The following is a 16,337-nucleotide window of genomic DNA, read 5'->3' on the forward strand; positions in this document are numbered from 1 at the left end:
GGGGAGTGCCTTCTTTCCTCTTGCTTCTCCTCTCCCTTCCATGAGACTACTAACATGATTTGGTTTTCGCTGTGTCAGGCAGTCAGTTACACTTTCCCAGCTGTGACAAGAGCATGGGTGCATCGCAGTATTTAGTGTCATCACATCTATTGCAGTTTCAACAAATACTTGCTGTCAGTCCAGAACTTCACTGGGCTCGGTGCTGTGCAGGCAGGAGTGTTCTTGTTGGCTTGTTGCACAATATTCTGTCAATATTGCACAATACTGCGGGCAATATTCTGATCTTCGATCAAAAATTTTAAACAGAACCGAAAATTAAATACGAGAAGTGATACTTTTCGCTATGCACTGTTTCAAAAAACAGTCCAGAGCTGGACTTTTGAGGATAACAAGGGTTATTTTTAATTTATGGACTGCTTGTGTTATAGTAGTTCCCAGAAGCCTTAATCAGATTCCGAGTCCCATTTTGTGAGGAGAAGTCGCTGCTGCCAAAAGTCCAGTCCAAATGCGTCTTGGCTGGTGAACGCAGAGTGGAGAGATCAAGGGTGGTGTTAGCAGGAGCAGGAATGATGACCGGGCAGTCGGTGAGGTGGCTTGCAAGGGTCAGTGTGCGGTGCCCGGTCGGACCGTGTAGCCTTCCTCCGTGTGGGGCAGTGATGGAGCCGGGGAAAGTAAACTTTGAAGTTAGCCAACCTTAACCTTGCTTTGTCTTTTGCTCAGACCCAGTGTGGACACTTGGGTTCCTTGGCCCGTGGTTACAGTATGTTACAGAACGCCAATTTTCATCACTTACCTTGGACTGCATTAGGAGGAGTGTGGGCAGCAGGTCGAGGGAGGTTCTCCTCCCCCTCTGCTCTGCCCTGGGGAGGCCCCATCTGCAGTGCTGTGTCCAGTGCTGGGCTCCCCAGTTCAAGAAAGACGAGGAGCTACTGGAGAGAGTCCAGTGGAGGGCTACGAGGATGAGGAGGGGATGGGAGCATCTCTCCTCCGAGGAGAGGCTGAGGGAGCTGGGCTTGTTCAGCCTGGAGAAGAGAAGGCTGAGAGGGGACCTTAGAAATGCTTCTAAATATCTGCAGGGTGGGGGTCAGGAGGACGGGGCCAGACTCTTTGCAGTGGTGCCCAGCGACAGGACAAGGGGCAACGGGCACAAACTGAAGCAGAGGAAGCTCCAGCTGAACCCGAGGAAGAACTTCTTCCCTCTGAGGGTGCCAGAGCCCTGGCCCAGGCTGCCCAGGGAGGCTGTGGAGTCTCCTTCTCTGGAGATATTCCAGCCCCGCCTGGCCGCGGTGCTGTGCAGCCTGCTGTGGGTGACCCTGCTTGGGCAGGGGGTTGGGCTGGGTGACCCACAGAGGTCCCTTCCAACCCTGACCGTTCTGTGAGTCTGTGATTCTGTGACTGCTTTTTCTGCTCCTCTTGCTGCCATTTGCAGAATCCTGCCTTGTTTTCAGCGGGATGCTGCAGTTCAGCATCACATGAGTCACCGTCCTGGGGCTGCATCTTTCCGATAAGCCACTTGCTATTTGGCATAACTTGCAAGAGAAGGGATCGTGCGGATGTGATTGTACCAATCCGTGTCATTTGGCATGCAGGCAGTGATTAGCACGGAAGAGCAGCCTGGGGTAGCCTTGCAGTATCAGCGACTTTGGTTAAGACTACTTTGTTCTGACAGCATTAAATAGGTCAGTGCTCAAACACATACCACTAAAAGCCAGTATGGGAAACTCTGCATCCAGCATAGGTTTCTATTTCTATTAAATTCTGTTGCAGAGCTACACTGAATCATACCCAGAGGACTGGAATAAATACACAGGTGTGAGCCTGTGCACTTTCTGTTCACCATTTGCCGATACAGATGATTTCTGCAGTCCACCGACGTGCGTGATGCTGATACCCATCCTGTCGGTGCCGTGCTCTGTGCCTGTTCTCACACACCTTTCAGTACCTAGAAAATTAAGGGGGAAAGGACATGGTCAGAGAGCACCTGGGTGAAGAACAGTGTCTGCTACTGTCGATGACAGCAGTAGTGGCTTTGTCTCAGGCTTCAGGCATGCCAGGACATGGTGTGCTCCTGCTGCCAGGTAGGACTAAAATCTTGGAGAGAAGCCTATTCCTACTGCAGTACATTATTTGTGTTTATTATTATGCCTTTTGATTTGTTATTTGGAGAATGTTATTACTTTTCCTGCTTCCTTTCTGCTGCTGTTGAAGCTTTGTTGTCTGTAAGTACAAAAGGTGAAGATCAGCAGCTATAAAGCATTTTGTATCTTCAGAGTGTTTAGTGGACAATAAAAGATATAAATGATATCAATAAATGATTCTCCACCACAAAGTTGGGCTGTCTTTGTGACTCCCGGTCTATCGGTCGATATTTTTTTCCTTTTTTTTTCTCTAATTGCTTTGAACAATGCAGGCTGTGGTATGGAGGACAGGCTATAATTTTAGGACTAGAATATTGGACCGTATAAATTCAGTCTTCCACGGGCAGGCCTTCCCCTTCAGTTGCCGAACAGAGATGTTGGCTGGAACAGTAGGCTAGGCAGGGGGTCTCCTGGCACCCATTTCGCCTGGGTGCGATGAGTTGGCGTGCTTTGCACTCTCGCTTTTGCTCCAGGAAGAAATGTTCTTTATGCCTCTGTTGGCGATGCGTTTGATAGCTGGAGTTTTAACCTTGCCCCCAAGATGGGGAGAGAGGAGTAACAGGCAGCCACTGAGCAGCACGAGAGGTGTCTTTGGTGCTCTTTTGGTGAGTTCCCTGCTCTCTGCTACATCCTGAAGGAAGCAGAAGGGAGAGCAGCACGTCTAGCTCCCGAGCTAGGAAAAGCTTGTGCTGCTGCCAGCAGCTAATGCTGGTTCTCAGCCTGTTGGTGTTAGACTTGTTCCGGCTCCGGCCCCCGAATGCGTGTGTCTTTGCAGACACCCGACGCCTTCCCAGCTCGCCTTGGTGCGCGGGCCGGCCAGCTGTCCTGGGAAGGGATTTCTCTGGGCTGTTAATATCAGAGCTGTGAGTTAGCTCATGTTAGGCGAATCTTCTTCTGGACATGGAGGAAATCTGCCCTCCCTAGTGATGGTACCACGCTTATGGCCAAGTTACGAGTATGTGACAAGAAGAGAACATATGCTCATCAGCGGTTCATTGCCCGAAGTCTTCTAATGGATAAGTATTCACATCAATATTTAAGAATATGTTAGTTTACATGGAGAGTAAGAATATTGACATCTATGGTAGATTAGATAGGACAAGGGGTGGTGGCTTCAAGCTGAAAGAGGACAGATTTAGATTAGATCGAAGGAAGGAATTGTTCCCCGTGAGGGTGGTGAGGCCCTGGCCCAGGCTGCCCAGAGGAGCTGTGGCTGCCCCCTCCCTGGCAGGGTTCAAGGCCAGGTTGGATGGGGCTGGGAGCAGCCTGGGCTGGTGGAAGGGGTCCCTGCCCAGGGCAGGGGGGTGGAACTGGGTGATCTGTAAGGTCCCTTCCAACCTAAACCAGTCTGCGATTGTAGGATTACATAGAATATGTGTCCCTGTGCTGCAAGATATAAAAGAATTTAAGGAAAAAAATTGAAAGACGTCATGCAGAGTTACAGATTTTGGAGCTCTATAGAGCTATAAATATATAGATATGTATGTTTTCCATTTGTTGCCAGAAGTGTGATGGCTTAGAAATTCTCGTTCCGTCTGAACATGAGGAAGAACTTCTTCCCTCTGAGGGTGACGGAGCCCTGGCCCAGGCTGCCCAGGGAGGCTGTGGAGTCTCCTTCTCTGGAGATATTCCAGCCCCGCCTGGCCGCGGTGCTGTGCAGCCTGCTCTGGGTGACCCTGCTTGGGCAGGGGGTTGGGCTGAGTGACCCACAGAGGGCCCTGCCAACCCCTGCCATGCTGGGATTCTGTGATTCTGGGATTACTTGTTGCCCTGGTTATGTAGTACAGTACAGTATAGCAGACAAAGCTGGGCACATGGCTCCTTTCCCACACAGAAGTCATGTCTCTTGGCAGTGGTCAGACATTGCCCTGTATTCCTTCTACTGCGTACAGTACTGGGGCTGGCTCCTGCTGCAGCTCTACATTATCCTGATCCTTTTGAAGTTCTCTTTTATTATGGTAGTGGTTTTGTGTAGTTACTTTTCCTAAGACGTGCAAAATAGGTAAGTTAAAAATCAGACTACAGTGCAAAGTATGTGCAGCTCTTTACACTAAACAATATACTGACTTCTGTAGCAGCCGTTGCCAGCACTGCCGCGTGCTGTGTGCAGAACCCGGGGAGCGGGCGATGGCTGCGTGTCACCCGCAGCCAGCGCGGAGCTCGCCCGGGCTGGGACCTGACCAACAACCCGAACACAGATTAGCCAAGTGCTGTATTGGACAGAACAGGGTTCTGCGAGGCTGGAGTCTGGCTCAAGCAAAGGCCCATTGTTCACCAGCCAGACATATTAATTTATTAGAGAAAATTCCATTTGCTTGGGAAACGGCTCAATAAGGGACGTATATTTCCTGTTAACATTTACCTTGAGTGGAAAGTTAGGCCTAGACGTTAGCATTTTGAGATCTTTGTAGGAGTTTCCTCCTGTAGTGAAAATTCACTTCGCCTTTTGTATGAATGCCCAGTTGTACGCAGCTCCGTCAGCGGTGCTCCTTGAAGTCTAGGCTGAAGTCCTAGTCTTGCTCGGCTTCTGGGTCGTTAGGATAAAAGAGAGTGGAATAGAATAGACTATTTCAGTTGGAAGGGACCTACAATGAGTCGAGTGTTTGAGGTTTTCAAGAGATGGGGATTGGTATTTCGGATTCGTCAGGAGTAAATACTCCCTTTACCTTTCCTCCTCTGTTTTGTGAGATTAAACCCCTGTCTTTCAGTTGGCTCCACAGAAACATAAAGATCAGCTGTGCAGGACTCTGGAGTCGGGTGGCTTCGTATAGAGCGGAGCCACTGCACGCTTCAGGTGTTGCCAGGCATCCTGAATAACGTCCCAGACAAAAAAATCTTAACTGTGGCGGTACCTTATTTCCTCCCTTACAAGCTGTTGCATTTCGCTTCTGCTTGTATGTGCTGCTTTCGTTTCATATCATTGTATAGCTTTTGTGTGGCCCTGTTGGGGAGCTTTTAATATAGTGACTTTTGCCACTTTTTTCCCCTTTTGAAGCATAGAACAAAGCTTTATGTGAGTGGCAGCCACGGCGGGGAGGGAAGTACTTACACAATGGTGCTGTATTTACAGGGAAGGGTGATTCTGACCAAGCTTTATAATACCTTAATTGTATGTGATGTGACCTAACCCTTGACAATCTTGAATCTAAGGTTGTCAGACAGGATTTAAGTATTATAAAGGTTTCTGGACAGTGCCCACACCTGAGTGGTGTGGCAGTGTCAGTAGGAAAGCGAAGAGAGTCTGTGAAAGTGGAGAGAGAGGTTTTTCCTGGGACTTTTGTCTTTGCCTTAGTACACCTGATCAGTAAAGCCAGGTTATTTCTCTGCTAAATTCGGCAGATTTTTTGTGCTAGCAACAATATGTAAAACCCACTTAAAGAAATGAAGAAACAAATATTTTAAAAGTGTTTCATGAATCTGGCTGGGGAGGGGATTTCTGTTTGTTACATATGTTTTCTTAGTGACGTGAATTTAATTTCAGGGCTCAGCAGATTCGTACACAAGCAGACCCTCAGACTCTGATGTCTCTTTGGAAGAAGACAGGGAAGCAATCCGCCAAGAAAGAGAACAGCAAGCAGCTATACAACTTGAAAGGGCGAAGGTGTGTTCTTTTCAACTTTAATAAGAACTACGTTATGTGGTGTTTATCTTTTGCCTGGTGTTAAAATTCCCACTGTTGGTTTACAATGGTGATGCTGTCTTTTGAAATAGGTTGGCACTTGAGTGAAGTTACCTGCAGACAAGATGCTTGGGGGAATATAGTGCAGATATTCTTGTATAAATGGGGAGCTTCTCTAGTGAGCTGGACTCCGCTGGCTCACATGAAATTATTAGGTCTGAATTTTGATGTATTTGGCAAAGGTTTTTGGTAATTTGATACAACAAATCAGTTCTTGATTCAGAAAAGTTTCCACTGTTTGTGATCTGTGTTTCTATTTGTAGTCCAAACCAGTAGCATTTGCTGTTAAGACTAATGTGAGTTACTGTGGAGCTCTGGATGAAGATGTTCCTGTCCCAAGCACTGCCATCTCTTTTGATGCCAAGGACTTCCTACACATTAAAGAGGTAAAACCAAGAAGCAGTAAAAGGGAAGGTGAAAGGGAAACTTTTTACATGCCAAGGACTACGATTTGAACAGTCGGGGCTGGGCAATATCAGATTAAAAAGAGAGCCGAGAGCCGAGTGAAGACAGGAGGGCACAGCACATCCGTCGGATTAGTGATGATGTGGGGGTACCTCAGCTTTTTTAGAGTTCCAGCACCCTGGGGTGGGTATCTGGCGCTTTTTTTTTACCGACTTGCTGTTGGATTTTCATGACACAGGAAGGAAACAACATCTTGTGGTATGTGAAATAGCCTTCAACATGGTAGATTGGGATTCTGTTCATCAGATGAAGTTTGTGATGGGTCAGGGATTAGGTAATAGAAATATTGATCAGAAAGTGAAGTAGCACCAGGTTACACCAGGTCTTGGTAAAGCACCAGATAGGCTTGTAAGGGAGGAAATAAAACTTGGAGTAATACAGTAAGAAAATACTGAAGAGAACAGATACAAAAATAAGGAAAAAGGAACGGGAATAAATGGGCCCTGAGTATGGCTCTGGTAGAGAAAAATACATTTTCTTGCCTGTTGAGCATATTTTCTGCAATTCTTTATCTGAAGTGCGCCCTCCAAATTTGCATAAGCCCCTGTTGCTTTGTAGATCTGTACATAGGCTTGCAGCTTGCAAAGCCATCTTTTCATCTCTGCGTTCTGGGTTTAGTTTAGGGTGTTCAGTACTCGTTTGTCTCTTTCTTTGAACAAGTGTCTATCATCGCTTCAGAGCACTGATCTCCTTTAGACTGAGCACATTTAGGAGCGAAACACCTGCTTTGGCACCTCTAGAGGCAGAGATGGGTGATAGGACAGGGAGTTTTGCTTTCAATTCTTTCTCCCTGAGAAAGATGCAGGAGAGGCAGTTGATTCCCGTGTTCTATTTTCTCAGTTTGCTGCAAACAGATGGAAATTTGATTGGGATTTTTTTTTTAATTTGTTTCTTTTGTGTGTTCCTTTTTTTCAAACACTTTTGTGAAACAGTGCTTAAGCCCCTGCTGAGGAAGTGGAGCACTGAATCTGAACCTGGTTATCTCTGCGTGCAGAACTGGTTGCCCCTCCTCTTCGTTCCCCAAGAATGTGTTCTGTCTAGCACCGCCATCGAACTCCCTTGATGTACGCCACCTTCTAACCCTGCTTCCCGTCAGGAAAAGGTCCTTTGCTAGCACTCAGAGTTGAATGCAGGTAGCTACATCCATTACCGCACTCGGATCGCTTCCTCAGCTACCTTCCCTGAAGTTTTCCCATCCACACCAGAACCTGACATAGTATCTTTATAGTGTACATGGTCCTGTGCGACCATCCAGGTAACTCTGTGCGTCACCGTTAAAGCAAGTACTTGATCTTGGCTTTCCCAGGATGTGGCTGCCTTTATTGTCAGGCCAGTGTCAGGTCCGTGTCTTGGCATTCTGTGAGTTTCTTCCAAGATCTAAATGGCCGGGATTGCACTGTCACTAAACTGTTAGCCGTCTGGCTTACTGCTGTTTGTCAGCTCTGCTGAGGGTTTAGCACAGTTCCTTTGTTAACGCTGAAACCTTCTGCTTGCCTGAAGCTGTGGCTGTAACTCAGCAGGATTTCGGGAATGGTGCCCCAGGCTGGAGTCTTTAGCTGCATGGGAAAAGGCTTTGCAGAATTTGTTTTTCAGTGGTCTGGCAGGCTTGCTTGGGCTAGAACAAGCAGGGTCCCAGATTTTAGAATAATGCTAAACTAGGTAAGAAGTAAGGTCACCCTGCAGACAGGATGAAATGGCAGCAGTAGCTGATGAGTTGCTATATTGAGAATGTGTCCTGTATGTCTCATCTGTCTCCTACAAGACTATACATGATGGGCTTACTTAAAAGATGGAGTAGCAACAGTTACTGACAGTGCAGAAGAAATCATGGGCATGGCAACCAGCAAGAATGAACTATAGTCCTCCCACATGCTGAATATGAAGAATAACATATGGGAGGTAATGACCTAATGCAAATAGCCCTGCGTTCCTTGCTGCATCGTTACCATTTGTATTGTTCAGATATTCTTGGCATAACGCTGATTCTGATCTCATACCTAGAGGCATCACTCGGAGGTCCATGACCTGCTAATGGAAGCAAGATCCCTATGTTCAATCCATATATTTACAACGAAAATAGAATGGGTAATGCTCATGGGACTTAGGTTTTGCGGTGGTTTAAATCCATCAATTGATTTAACTGATTGACAACAGCAGAATGCTAGATCCTGAAGTATTTGTCTATTCTGAAGAATGTAAATAGTTCTGTCGACTTAAGCAGAAGCAACATATTTAAAATTCAGCTTTGCTTACTGACATTGTCTGAATCAGGGTCATAAGAGCCTGAAGAATAGATACTTTAAAAGTTGAAATGATAATATACTCATAGAATCATAGGTTGGAAGAGACCTCTAAGATCATCAAGTCCAACCATCCACCCAACACCCCCATGCCTGCTAAACCATGTCCCCAAGTGCCACATCTACATGGTTTTTGAACCCCCTTCAGGGGTGGGGACTCCACCATCTTCCTGGGCAGCCTGGTCCAATGCCTGACTACTCCTTCAGGAAAGAAATTTTTCCTAATATCTGATCTAAACCTCCCCTGACACAACATGAGGCCACTTGTCCTATCACTAGTTACTTGGCAGAAGAGACCAACACTCGCCTCACTACACCCTCCTGTCAGGTAGTTTTAGAGACAGACAAGGTTCCCCTTCAGCCTCCTCTTCTCCAGACTAAACAGCCCCAGCTCCCTCAGCCACTTCTCGTAAGACTTGTTCTCTAGACCCCTCACCAGCCTTGCTGCCCTTCTCTGGAGACGCTCCAGCCCCTCAATGTCCTCCTTGCAGTGAGGGGCCCAAAGCTGGGCACAGCACTCGAGGTGCAGCCTCACCAGTGCCGAGTACAGAGGCACCATCACCTCCCTACTCCTGCTGGCCACACCATTCCTGATCCAAGCCAGGATGCCGCTGGCCTCTTGGCCACCTGGGCACACTGCTGGCTCACATTCAGTTGGCTGTCGACCAACACACCAAGATCTTTTTCCGCCGGGCAGCTCTCCAGCCAGTCCTTCCTAAGCCTGTAGCGTTGCATGGGGTTGTTGTGACCCAGGTGCAGGACCCAGCATTTCGCCTTGTTGAACCTCGTACAGTTGGCCTGACCAGATCCCTCTGCAGAGCCTTCCTGCCCTCGAGCAGATCGACACTCCCGCCCAACTTGGTGTCATCTGCGGACTTACTGAGGGAGCACTCAGTCCCCTCATCCAAATCGATACAGATGTTAAACAAGACTGGACCCAGAACTGAGCCCTGGGGAACACCACTCATGACCGGCCGCCAGCTGGATTTAACTCCACCACCACTCTCTGGGTTTGGCCATGCAGCCAGTTCTTTATCCAGGGAAGAGTGCACCCATCCAAACCCTGGGCAACTAGTTTCTCCAGGAGGATACTGTGGGGAACAGTGTCAAAGGCCTTACTAAAGTCCAGGTAGATGACATCCACAGCCTTTCCTTCATCCACTTGAGTTGCCTGCCCTTTCTTCCATAGGTGGTAGACGCTCCTTTTTTTCTTAAGTCCCAGCAAGAGCTCCCTGTTCAGCCAGGCTGGCTGTCTTCCCTGCCGGTTCATCTTGCGGCACATGGGGACAGCCTGCTCCTCTGCCTTTAAGACTTCCTCCTTGAAGAATGTCCAGCCTGCCTGGACCCCTTTGCCCTTCAGGACTTTCTCCCAGGGGACCCTCTCAACCAGCATCCTGAACAGGCCAAAGTCTGCCCTCCGAAAGTCCGTGGTGGTGGTTTTGCTGGCCCCCATCTTAACTTCACCTCGAACTGAGAACTCTGTCATTTCATGGTTGCTAAGCCCAAGACGGCCTCCAGCCACCACATCTCCCACCAGTCCTTCTCTGTTAGTAAACAGCAGGTCTAGCGAGGCACCTCCCCTGGTAGGCTCACTTACCAGCTGCGTCGGGAAGTTCTCTTCCACACGCTCCAGGAACCTCCTGGGCTGTTTCCTCTCTGCTGTGTTGTATTTCCAGCAGATGCCTGGTAAGTTAAAGTCCCCCACAAGAACAAGGGCTAGCAATTGTGAGACTTCTGCTTGTAGAAAACTTCGTCTGCCTCTTCATCCTGGTTGGGTGGTCTGTCACAGACCCCCAGCAGGACATCTGCCTTGTTGGCTTTCCCCCTCATCTTTATCCATGGGCTTTCAACCTTGTCGTCGCAATCGTTGAGCTCTGGACACTCGAAGCAGTCCCTAACGTACATCCCTACAGAATGGAACCTCTTGCGTGAAGAACAGCTGTATAGGGAGGACAGGTTCTCAAGGTGAGGGTACAAGGACTGCATTTCCCTTAGCTGTGTATGCTAATATTTGTGTGTATGTATGGGTTAATAAAAAGGCTAATTTATTTTTCAAAGGTGTTGAGGCTCCGTATGTTTCAGAGACCAGTTAGGCACGACTTTGGCAGCCAGGACATGGTATTTATGTGTTTCTGCAGAAAGTGAAGTGCTTGAGAATATGGAGCCAAGAGAACTGATCATTTTTAAGACGAGATTTCTGTGATAACTTTTTGCTCAAGGCACGCAAACAAAATCGGTACACTCGTGCTGGTCTTAATGACTTGAAAGTCAGTTGTGAGAAGTAGTGTTTCTTTTGAACACGGAGGTGCCTAATGAAGCATAGCAGAGTATGAGGTTTTCAGATATTTTTCTTCAAAAGCTCTGCTGGCAGCCAGCTACAACAAATCCTTTTCCACTCTGATAGCCACTATGATACCGCTTTTCATCTTTCCGTCATTAAAGTTAGGCCAGACTTCCAGTAATGCAGAAAAACATGTGTTACTAAAGGGTAATGATAAAATTAAATTTTATACTTTCAGATATATATTAAAGTTTCTTCCTAAAGGTGAATTTTTCTTCAACTGTCATAAATTTAAAAGTGTATGCCTCCAAAGAGTTTAGCTACTTCTAGGCAGCAGCACTATAAAAGCATCATTTGTAGAGAGGTGTCACACTGTAGCATTAACCAGACACGGGTTTGGTTCACTGCTGGAGCTGATAAGTTTTCTATATTGTCTTGCATTGGTTGGTCTTTATTTTGGTTTCTAGAATGGTGTTTGTAGAGCTTTTCCACCACACAAGGTTTTTGCGAAGGGGTAACTTGTTAACAACATCTGTGCAAGCACCTGGAAAGGAGGAAGGGAAAATGGCAGCGGTGGTGATCTTTGGTGTAGACTGTTAAAATTCATAAGGAACCGATACTGGTGGTTTTGATGGTGATCTGAAGGTGTTATTTTTGTGCTTGACTGCTTTATATGGCCACTGTTAGGTAGTTTGGTGGCCTTGGTTCACCAGAAATTGGTTCGTCTCGTTAAATCACTGTCACACTCGGCACCTTGGTTGGTGACATTAGAGGAAGAGTCAGAGCAGGATGTGCTGGGGCAGTTGGGAAAGAAGCCAATGCTGCCACAGATAACACCGCTTTCCGCTGTCCGGCTGCAAAGAAGACAGCGACCTTCGCAATACTGCCGAGCACCTCTTAGCTTCACTGAAATTCACACGGACCGTCCAGCGTCCGGACGTCAGCGTGGGTCTGGTTTCATTGACCAGTGCGGAGTTAAGGATGGCGGATAACAAAGTAAGGGAGTTTCGGACGCGGAGCGTTTTGAACTGAAGCCAGTAACCTTTCTGTGTTCCAGAAATACAATAACGACTGGTGGATAGGAAGGCTGGTTAAGGAGGGCTGCGAGATTGGCTTTATTCCAAGCCCGCTTAGACTGGAGAATATCCGCATTCAACAGGAGCAGAAGAGAGGACGTTTCCATGGAGGGTAAGAATGCTGTAACCTTTTAAAATCATTTCAAATAATTTCTGACACCGGACAATATTTTCAAAGGTCACTTGATTCTTGTTTTATTGCAGCGCGTTTGGAGGCATGTTTGATTTGGGATTCCAAATGAAAATACATATTTGCAGAGAATAGACATGTTAGATACTGACGATAAGAAACAAGAAAAAAATGTGTATTGACTTTAGGAAAGATCAGTAATGCAGTATGGGTGGTAATGACAGAAGTTTCTGAAAGGCCAGAGAGTTTTACGTCTCCAAGGGTTTAAGTCAGCTTGGTGCTCAAAGACTGCCAGATTTTTTTCCAAACTGTTACATACTTAAGGCTGTGGGCTTTTTCTTTCTTTTTTCCTTCATCTCCGTTTTGGCCCAAACCAAGCTTTTCAGACTTTCTAAGATGAGCTTTGTTGTTCGACTTCCTTTATTCTTCATCTCCCAGCCTGACCATTCTGTGTCTCCATGCTGCTGCAGCTGAAGGTTGCAAGTCCCTGGAAAATACAAACTTGGTGGCAGGTCTAGGAAGTAAAACTGATTTCTCGTAATCTCAGTTCAGACACTGAAGTCACTCTTCTATTGGCTGAATACGCGAAATACATTTCTCTTTTTTTAATTCCCACTAATTGAAAAAGAAATGTAAATGTTCACACAGACAACAAGGAGGACAAAACCCTTAGTACTGCAGAGTAGAGAGACGTGAGCCAATAGAGTCTGGTCCTAATAGATAGCAGTAAGAGGAGCATAATTTAGCCTGTATAGTACTGTCAGGGAATTGGCATGCTAATATGCTTAATCAAGGTCAGGAGTCATTTGAAGTATAAACCATATGGGAAAATGTTTTTAGAGTGATTGAACGCTTTTTTCAAATTGCTTTTATAATTTTTGCAATAGCTTCCAAGGAAGCCGGTGTATCTCAATGTACAGAAAGAAGATTATCTAATTCGGAGAGATGGACACTAGCAGAGTGTTTGAGATACTGTTTCAGATACAGCAGATAAATTCTCTACTTGTGTGAATGGGCGTGACTCCACCGAATCACCAATTCTTGCACAGATTTTGGCTACTTGCACCTATGGCGAATATTAGGAATAAAATCAAGTACGAAAGAGATGGGCAAGTACAGTAAAGGATATCTGTTAAGCTTTTAAGTAGTCTGCACTAACAGTCCTAGATTTGTGTGATAAAATTGAAAGTAATGTATAATCATAAAATAGCGTATTTTTGAGCATCTTTGTTAGATACAGTCATACAGTATCTGTACCTTAAGATTTCTTTAAAAGCTGTGCCTAGCTGTGATACTAAGGCTCTATGTGATGAGGAAGAATTCTAGTTTTGCCTGAGGAAGGCAGCAGAAAGTCACCTATTAAAGAGGGTTTCTCAAGTCCAGTACGTGTTCGCAAAGGGTTTGCCAAGCCCGGGAGTTAACAGTCCCCACTCTGGAGAGCGTGTGGCAAGAAGGCAAGGACAAAATACTGGTCAGGACTAGCATCCTCTTGCTGGGCAGTCTGTACGTAACAGAGAACACCAAATACTGTGCCAGAGATGCAGGTTGTGCCATGGGACTGTGTGACCTGCAGGAGTCAGTTGCTTGAACAGTCCTCTCCCTTTTGCCCTGAGCTCTCCTTCCCTCCTCCCATCTCCTCCTCCGCTGCTTGTTGTACCAGCTGAGTTAGAGAGCTGATTCACCTGCGCGTCTTCCTCCTCCCCAAACCAGTTTGCTGTCCCAGTCTGCTGCAGGTTTGCTGCACAAGCAGTTCTGCTGGGTGCATCTCACCGGGAGGGGAGGGCAGAGCTGCCTGGCTGGGAGCCGGGAGGTACAGCGAATGGAAAAAGGAGCTACTTAAACCACCATGGCGACACAACAAAAGCGATTTAAACCACCAGTTAAGATCCCAGACCTGCCAAGAGATGTGTCTGGCTAGTTACGCGTGCCGGTAGAGCGGCCGAGCGCGACGGAGGAGCGCTGGGAGGGAGAGCTCGTGCAGAGCGGGGCTGTGCGCTGCGTTTAGCAGGTGTCTACTGCAAGAGCTGCTGCGTTCCCCAGCCTGCGGGCTGATGGCAGCAAAGCTGCCCTTGGTCTGTGGTGGGACCTGCTCTCCCCTCGTAGCCTGTACGCAGCTCTTCCGGATGTGAAGGTCTGCTTAATTACAGACACTTTGGTTTCCCTGTGTCCCTGCCTGGCACTCGGCACCTCTCACTTCAGGGGAGGCTTTCGTGCAGCAGGGATGTGGGTGAAGACTCTCCTCTGGCGTGTAATTTCTCATGGGGCAGTTCCTCATAGCTGCTCCCTCACACGTTTGCGTCTCCGGGCGCTTGGTGTTAGTGGGGCTCTCTCTTTCTGACACCGTAGGAAATCGAGTGGAAATTCTTCTTCAAGTCTTGGAGAAATGGTTTCTGGCACGTTTCGAGCCACGCCCACTTCCACGGGTAAGACAGAAGTTTATTTAAGGAAACTCTTTGCTATTTCTAATACTTGTATTTTAAAAACCGTATATGAAGAATGCAGGTTTCCCCCCTTTGCTGACTTATTAAGACATGTTACAGAAAAGTGCTTGCGTGCGGAGGTGGAGAAAGACAGCTATTTCTAGACATGCAGTAGTTGCTAAGGGACCGGGAAAAAATCTTGGGAGAAGTGGCAGCTGCCTGGGAGTGGAACGAATGACCAGGTTAAACAGGGCTGACCAGAAGGGAGGTACTCTGAGAGACATCGAAAGTGCATTGGCAAAGGGATTTTTGTTTGCAAGTGTTATGGTTGTTATACACAGCGTGTGGGTTTTAACCAAGTTCTCATTTGGTCTTTTAGCAAAACAGAAGCAGAAAGTGGTAAGTAGTACTTCCGTTTTCATTTTAGTTTATTTAATTCTAATACATAATTCCCAGGATTTTCATACAGATCTTCTTTGGCTAATGAGCTGAAGGGTTGTGTTCTTCTTCTAGACAGAACATGTGCCCCCCTATGACGTGGTGCCGTCAATGAGACCTGTTGTCTTGGTGGGTCCATCACTGAAAGGCTATGAGGTATGTATTCCAGGTACTGGCAATTAGTAGTTTCTTATCTGTAATCTTCCTCTGTACATTCAGTGCGTGTGGTCCAGTGCAACTATTTTATGATAATTTAAGGTGACCTTAGCTTAAATAATTGTCAAAAATGTAAAAGAAGAACTGAGAGCCCAGTTCGCTCTTTGCACCGTTTGGGTACCAGCTGAATTTTTTTCCGCCTTGCCACGATGTCTGTTACTGGTGATGTCCCAGCTGGAGGGTGGGTGACACAAGTACACTGTTGTGCTCGCCGCAGTTTTACTGCTTTAAACGCAGTGCACAGCCATTATTTTCTGTACAGTTGCTCTTGATTTAATCAAGTAAGAAGAGGAGAGTTTGTGTCCGCTACAAGGAGTTGGAGCAGTCAAGTTAATGAGCTAGACTTCTGTATGCATATAAAATTCTAGTCAAACTAGCATTGTGCTTTGAAGTTCATTAGCAAAAATTCTGAAGAAGCTTCCCTGCTGGTGTCCTTTTTTCACTTATAAAAACTTCACATCTTCCCATGAAACTCGGTGTTGGCAAATGAAGTCGCTGGACTATTGCAGCGTGTTCAGTTCTGTTCTCCAGCACCTGAAACTGAATGTGGGAACTAACAATTATTGTTTCAGCATGTTTTCTTGAAAGGTTTTTTTTAAGATTCTTAATACATTGAAATATGTATGTAAAGAAACCTTTAACCCTTCTAAGTTACTTGCCTCTGTTCAGTGTGGAAGTAGGTATGGTAACATGCACAGCTAAACAGAACGCCCATTTTTCAAGGCTGCTGCAGATTCAAATGAGCATTTAATACGTGCTAAACGAGCACAGGCTTTTAGCAGGGCATTTTAGTGAACTTAACCATCTGTTAAGTGTTTTGCTGAATTAGCAACTAAATGAACATGAACATAAAATCAAAGATACACTTCATTTAGCTTAATTAATGTTGTTAGTACTTTACAGGAGATTATTAAACACATTGGAATGGTTCTTTTTGGAAGCTTACAACATGGTACCATTATTAGCATAATGCAGTGTTCGTGCCTTGGTTTTTTTGTAAGAATGATTGAAAGTGTAGTTCATCAAAGGTATTTCGTGTTCTACTCTGCCTTTTAATTTTACCGTGGTATTTCTTGACAGGAGTAAATTTCATCCATTGACTTCCATGGTGCTGCACCACAGATTAATTTGTCTAGGGACTCTCAAGTTTGGAGGGGAGAGAGGCTGTTTGTTATTACATACTCTACAAATATA

The 16,337-nt window shown here is 46.3% G+C and overlaps 1 protein-coding gene across 5 annotated transcripts in view; it reads left to right on the forward strand.

Annotated features, from left to right (window-relative positions):
• The window catches only part of CACNB4 (calcium voltage-gated channel auxiliary subunit beta 4), a 116,386-nt gene that overhangs the window by 72,520 nt on the left and 27,529 nt on the right, over window positions 1-16,337 (forward strand). For all 5 annotated transcript variants that reach the window (XR_012764982.1, XR_012764981.1, XM_075429841.1 and 2 more), the window contains 6 exons: window positions 5,620-5,739; window positions 6,081-6,203; window positions 11,921-12,051; window positions 14,416-14,492; window positions 14,869-14,888; window positions 15,003-15,083. Coding sequence is in view for 3 of the 5 variants with exons in the window: in XM_075429841.1 (XP_075285956.1) it covers window positions 5,620-5,739; window positions 6,081-6,203; window positions 11,921-12,051; window positions 14,416-14,492; window positions 14,869-14,888; window positions 15,003-15,083 (552 nt within the window). In the remaining 2 variants the exon portion in view is untranslated. The remainder of the gene's footprint in view (window positions 1-5,619; window positions 5,740-6,080; window positions 6,204-11,920; window positions 12,052-14,415; window positions 14,493-14,868; window positions 14,889-15,002; window positions 15,084-16,337) is intronic.

Source organism: Opisthocomus hoazin, chromosome 9 (genome assembly GCF_030867145.1).
Source record: "Opisthocomus hoazin isolate bOpiHoa1 chromosome 9, bOpiHoa1.hap1, whole genome shotgun sequence".
In the NCBI taxonomy this organism is placed as follows: domain Eukaryota; kingdom Metazoa; phylum Chordata; class Aves; order Opisthocomiformes; family Opisthocomidae; genus Opisthocomus; species Opisthocomus hoazin.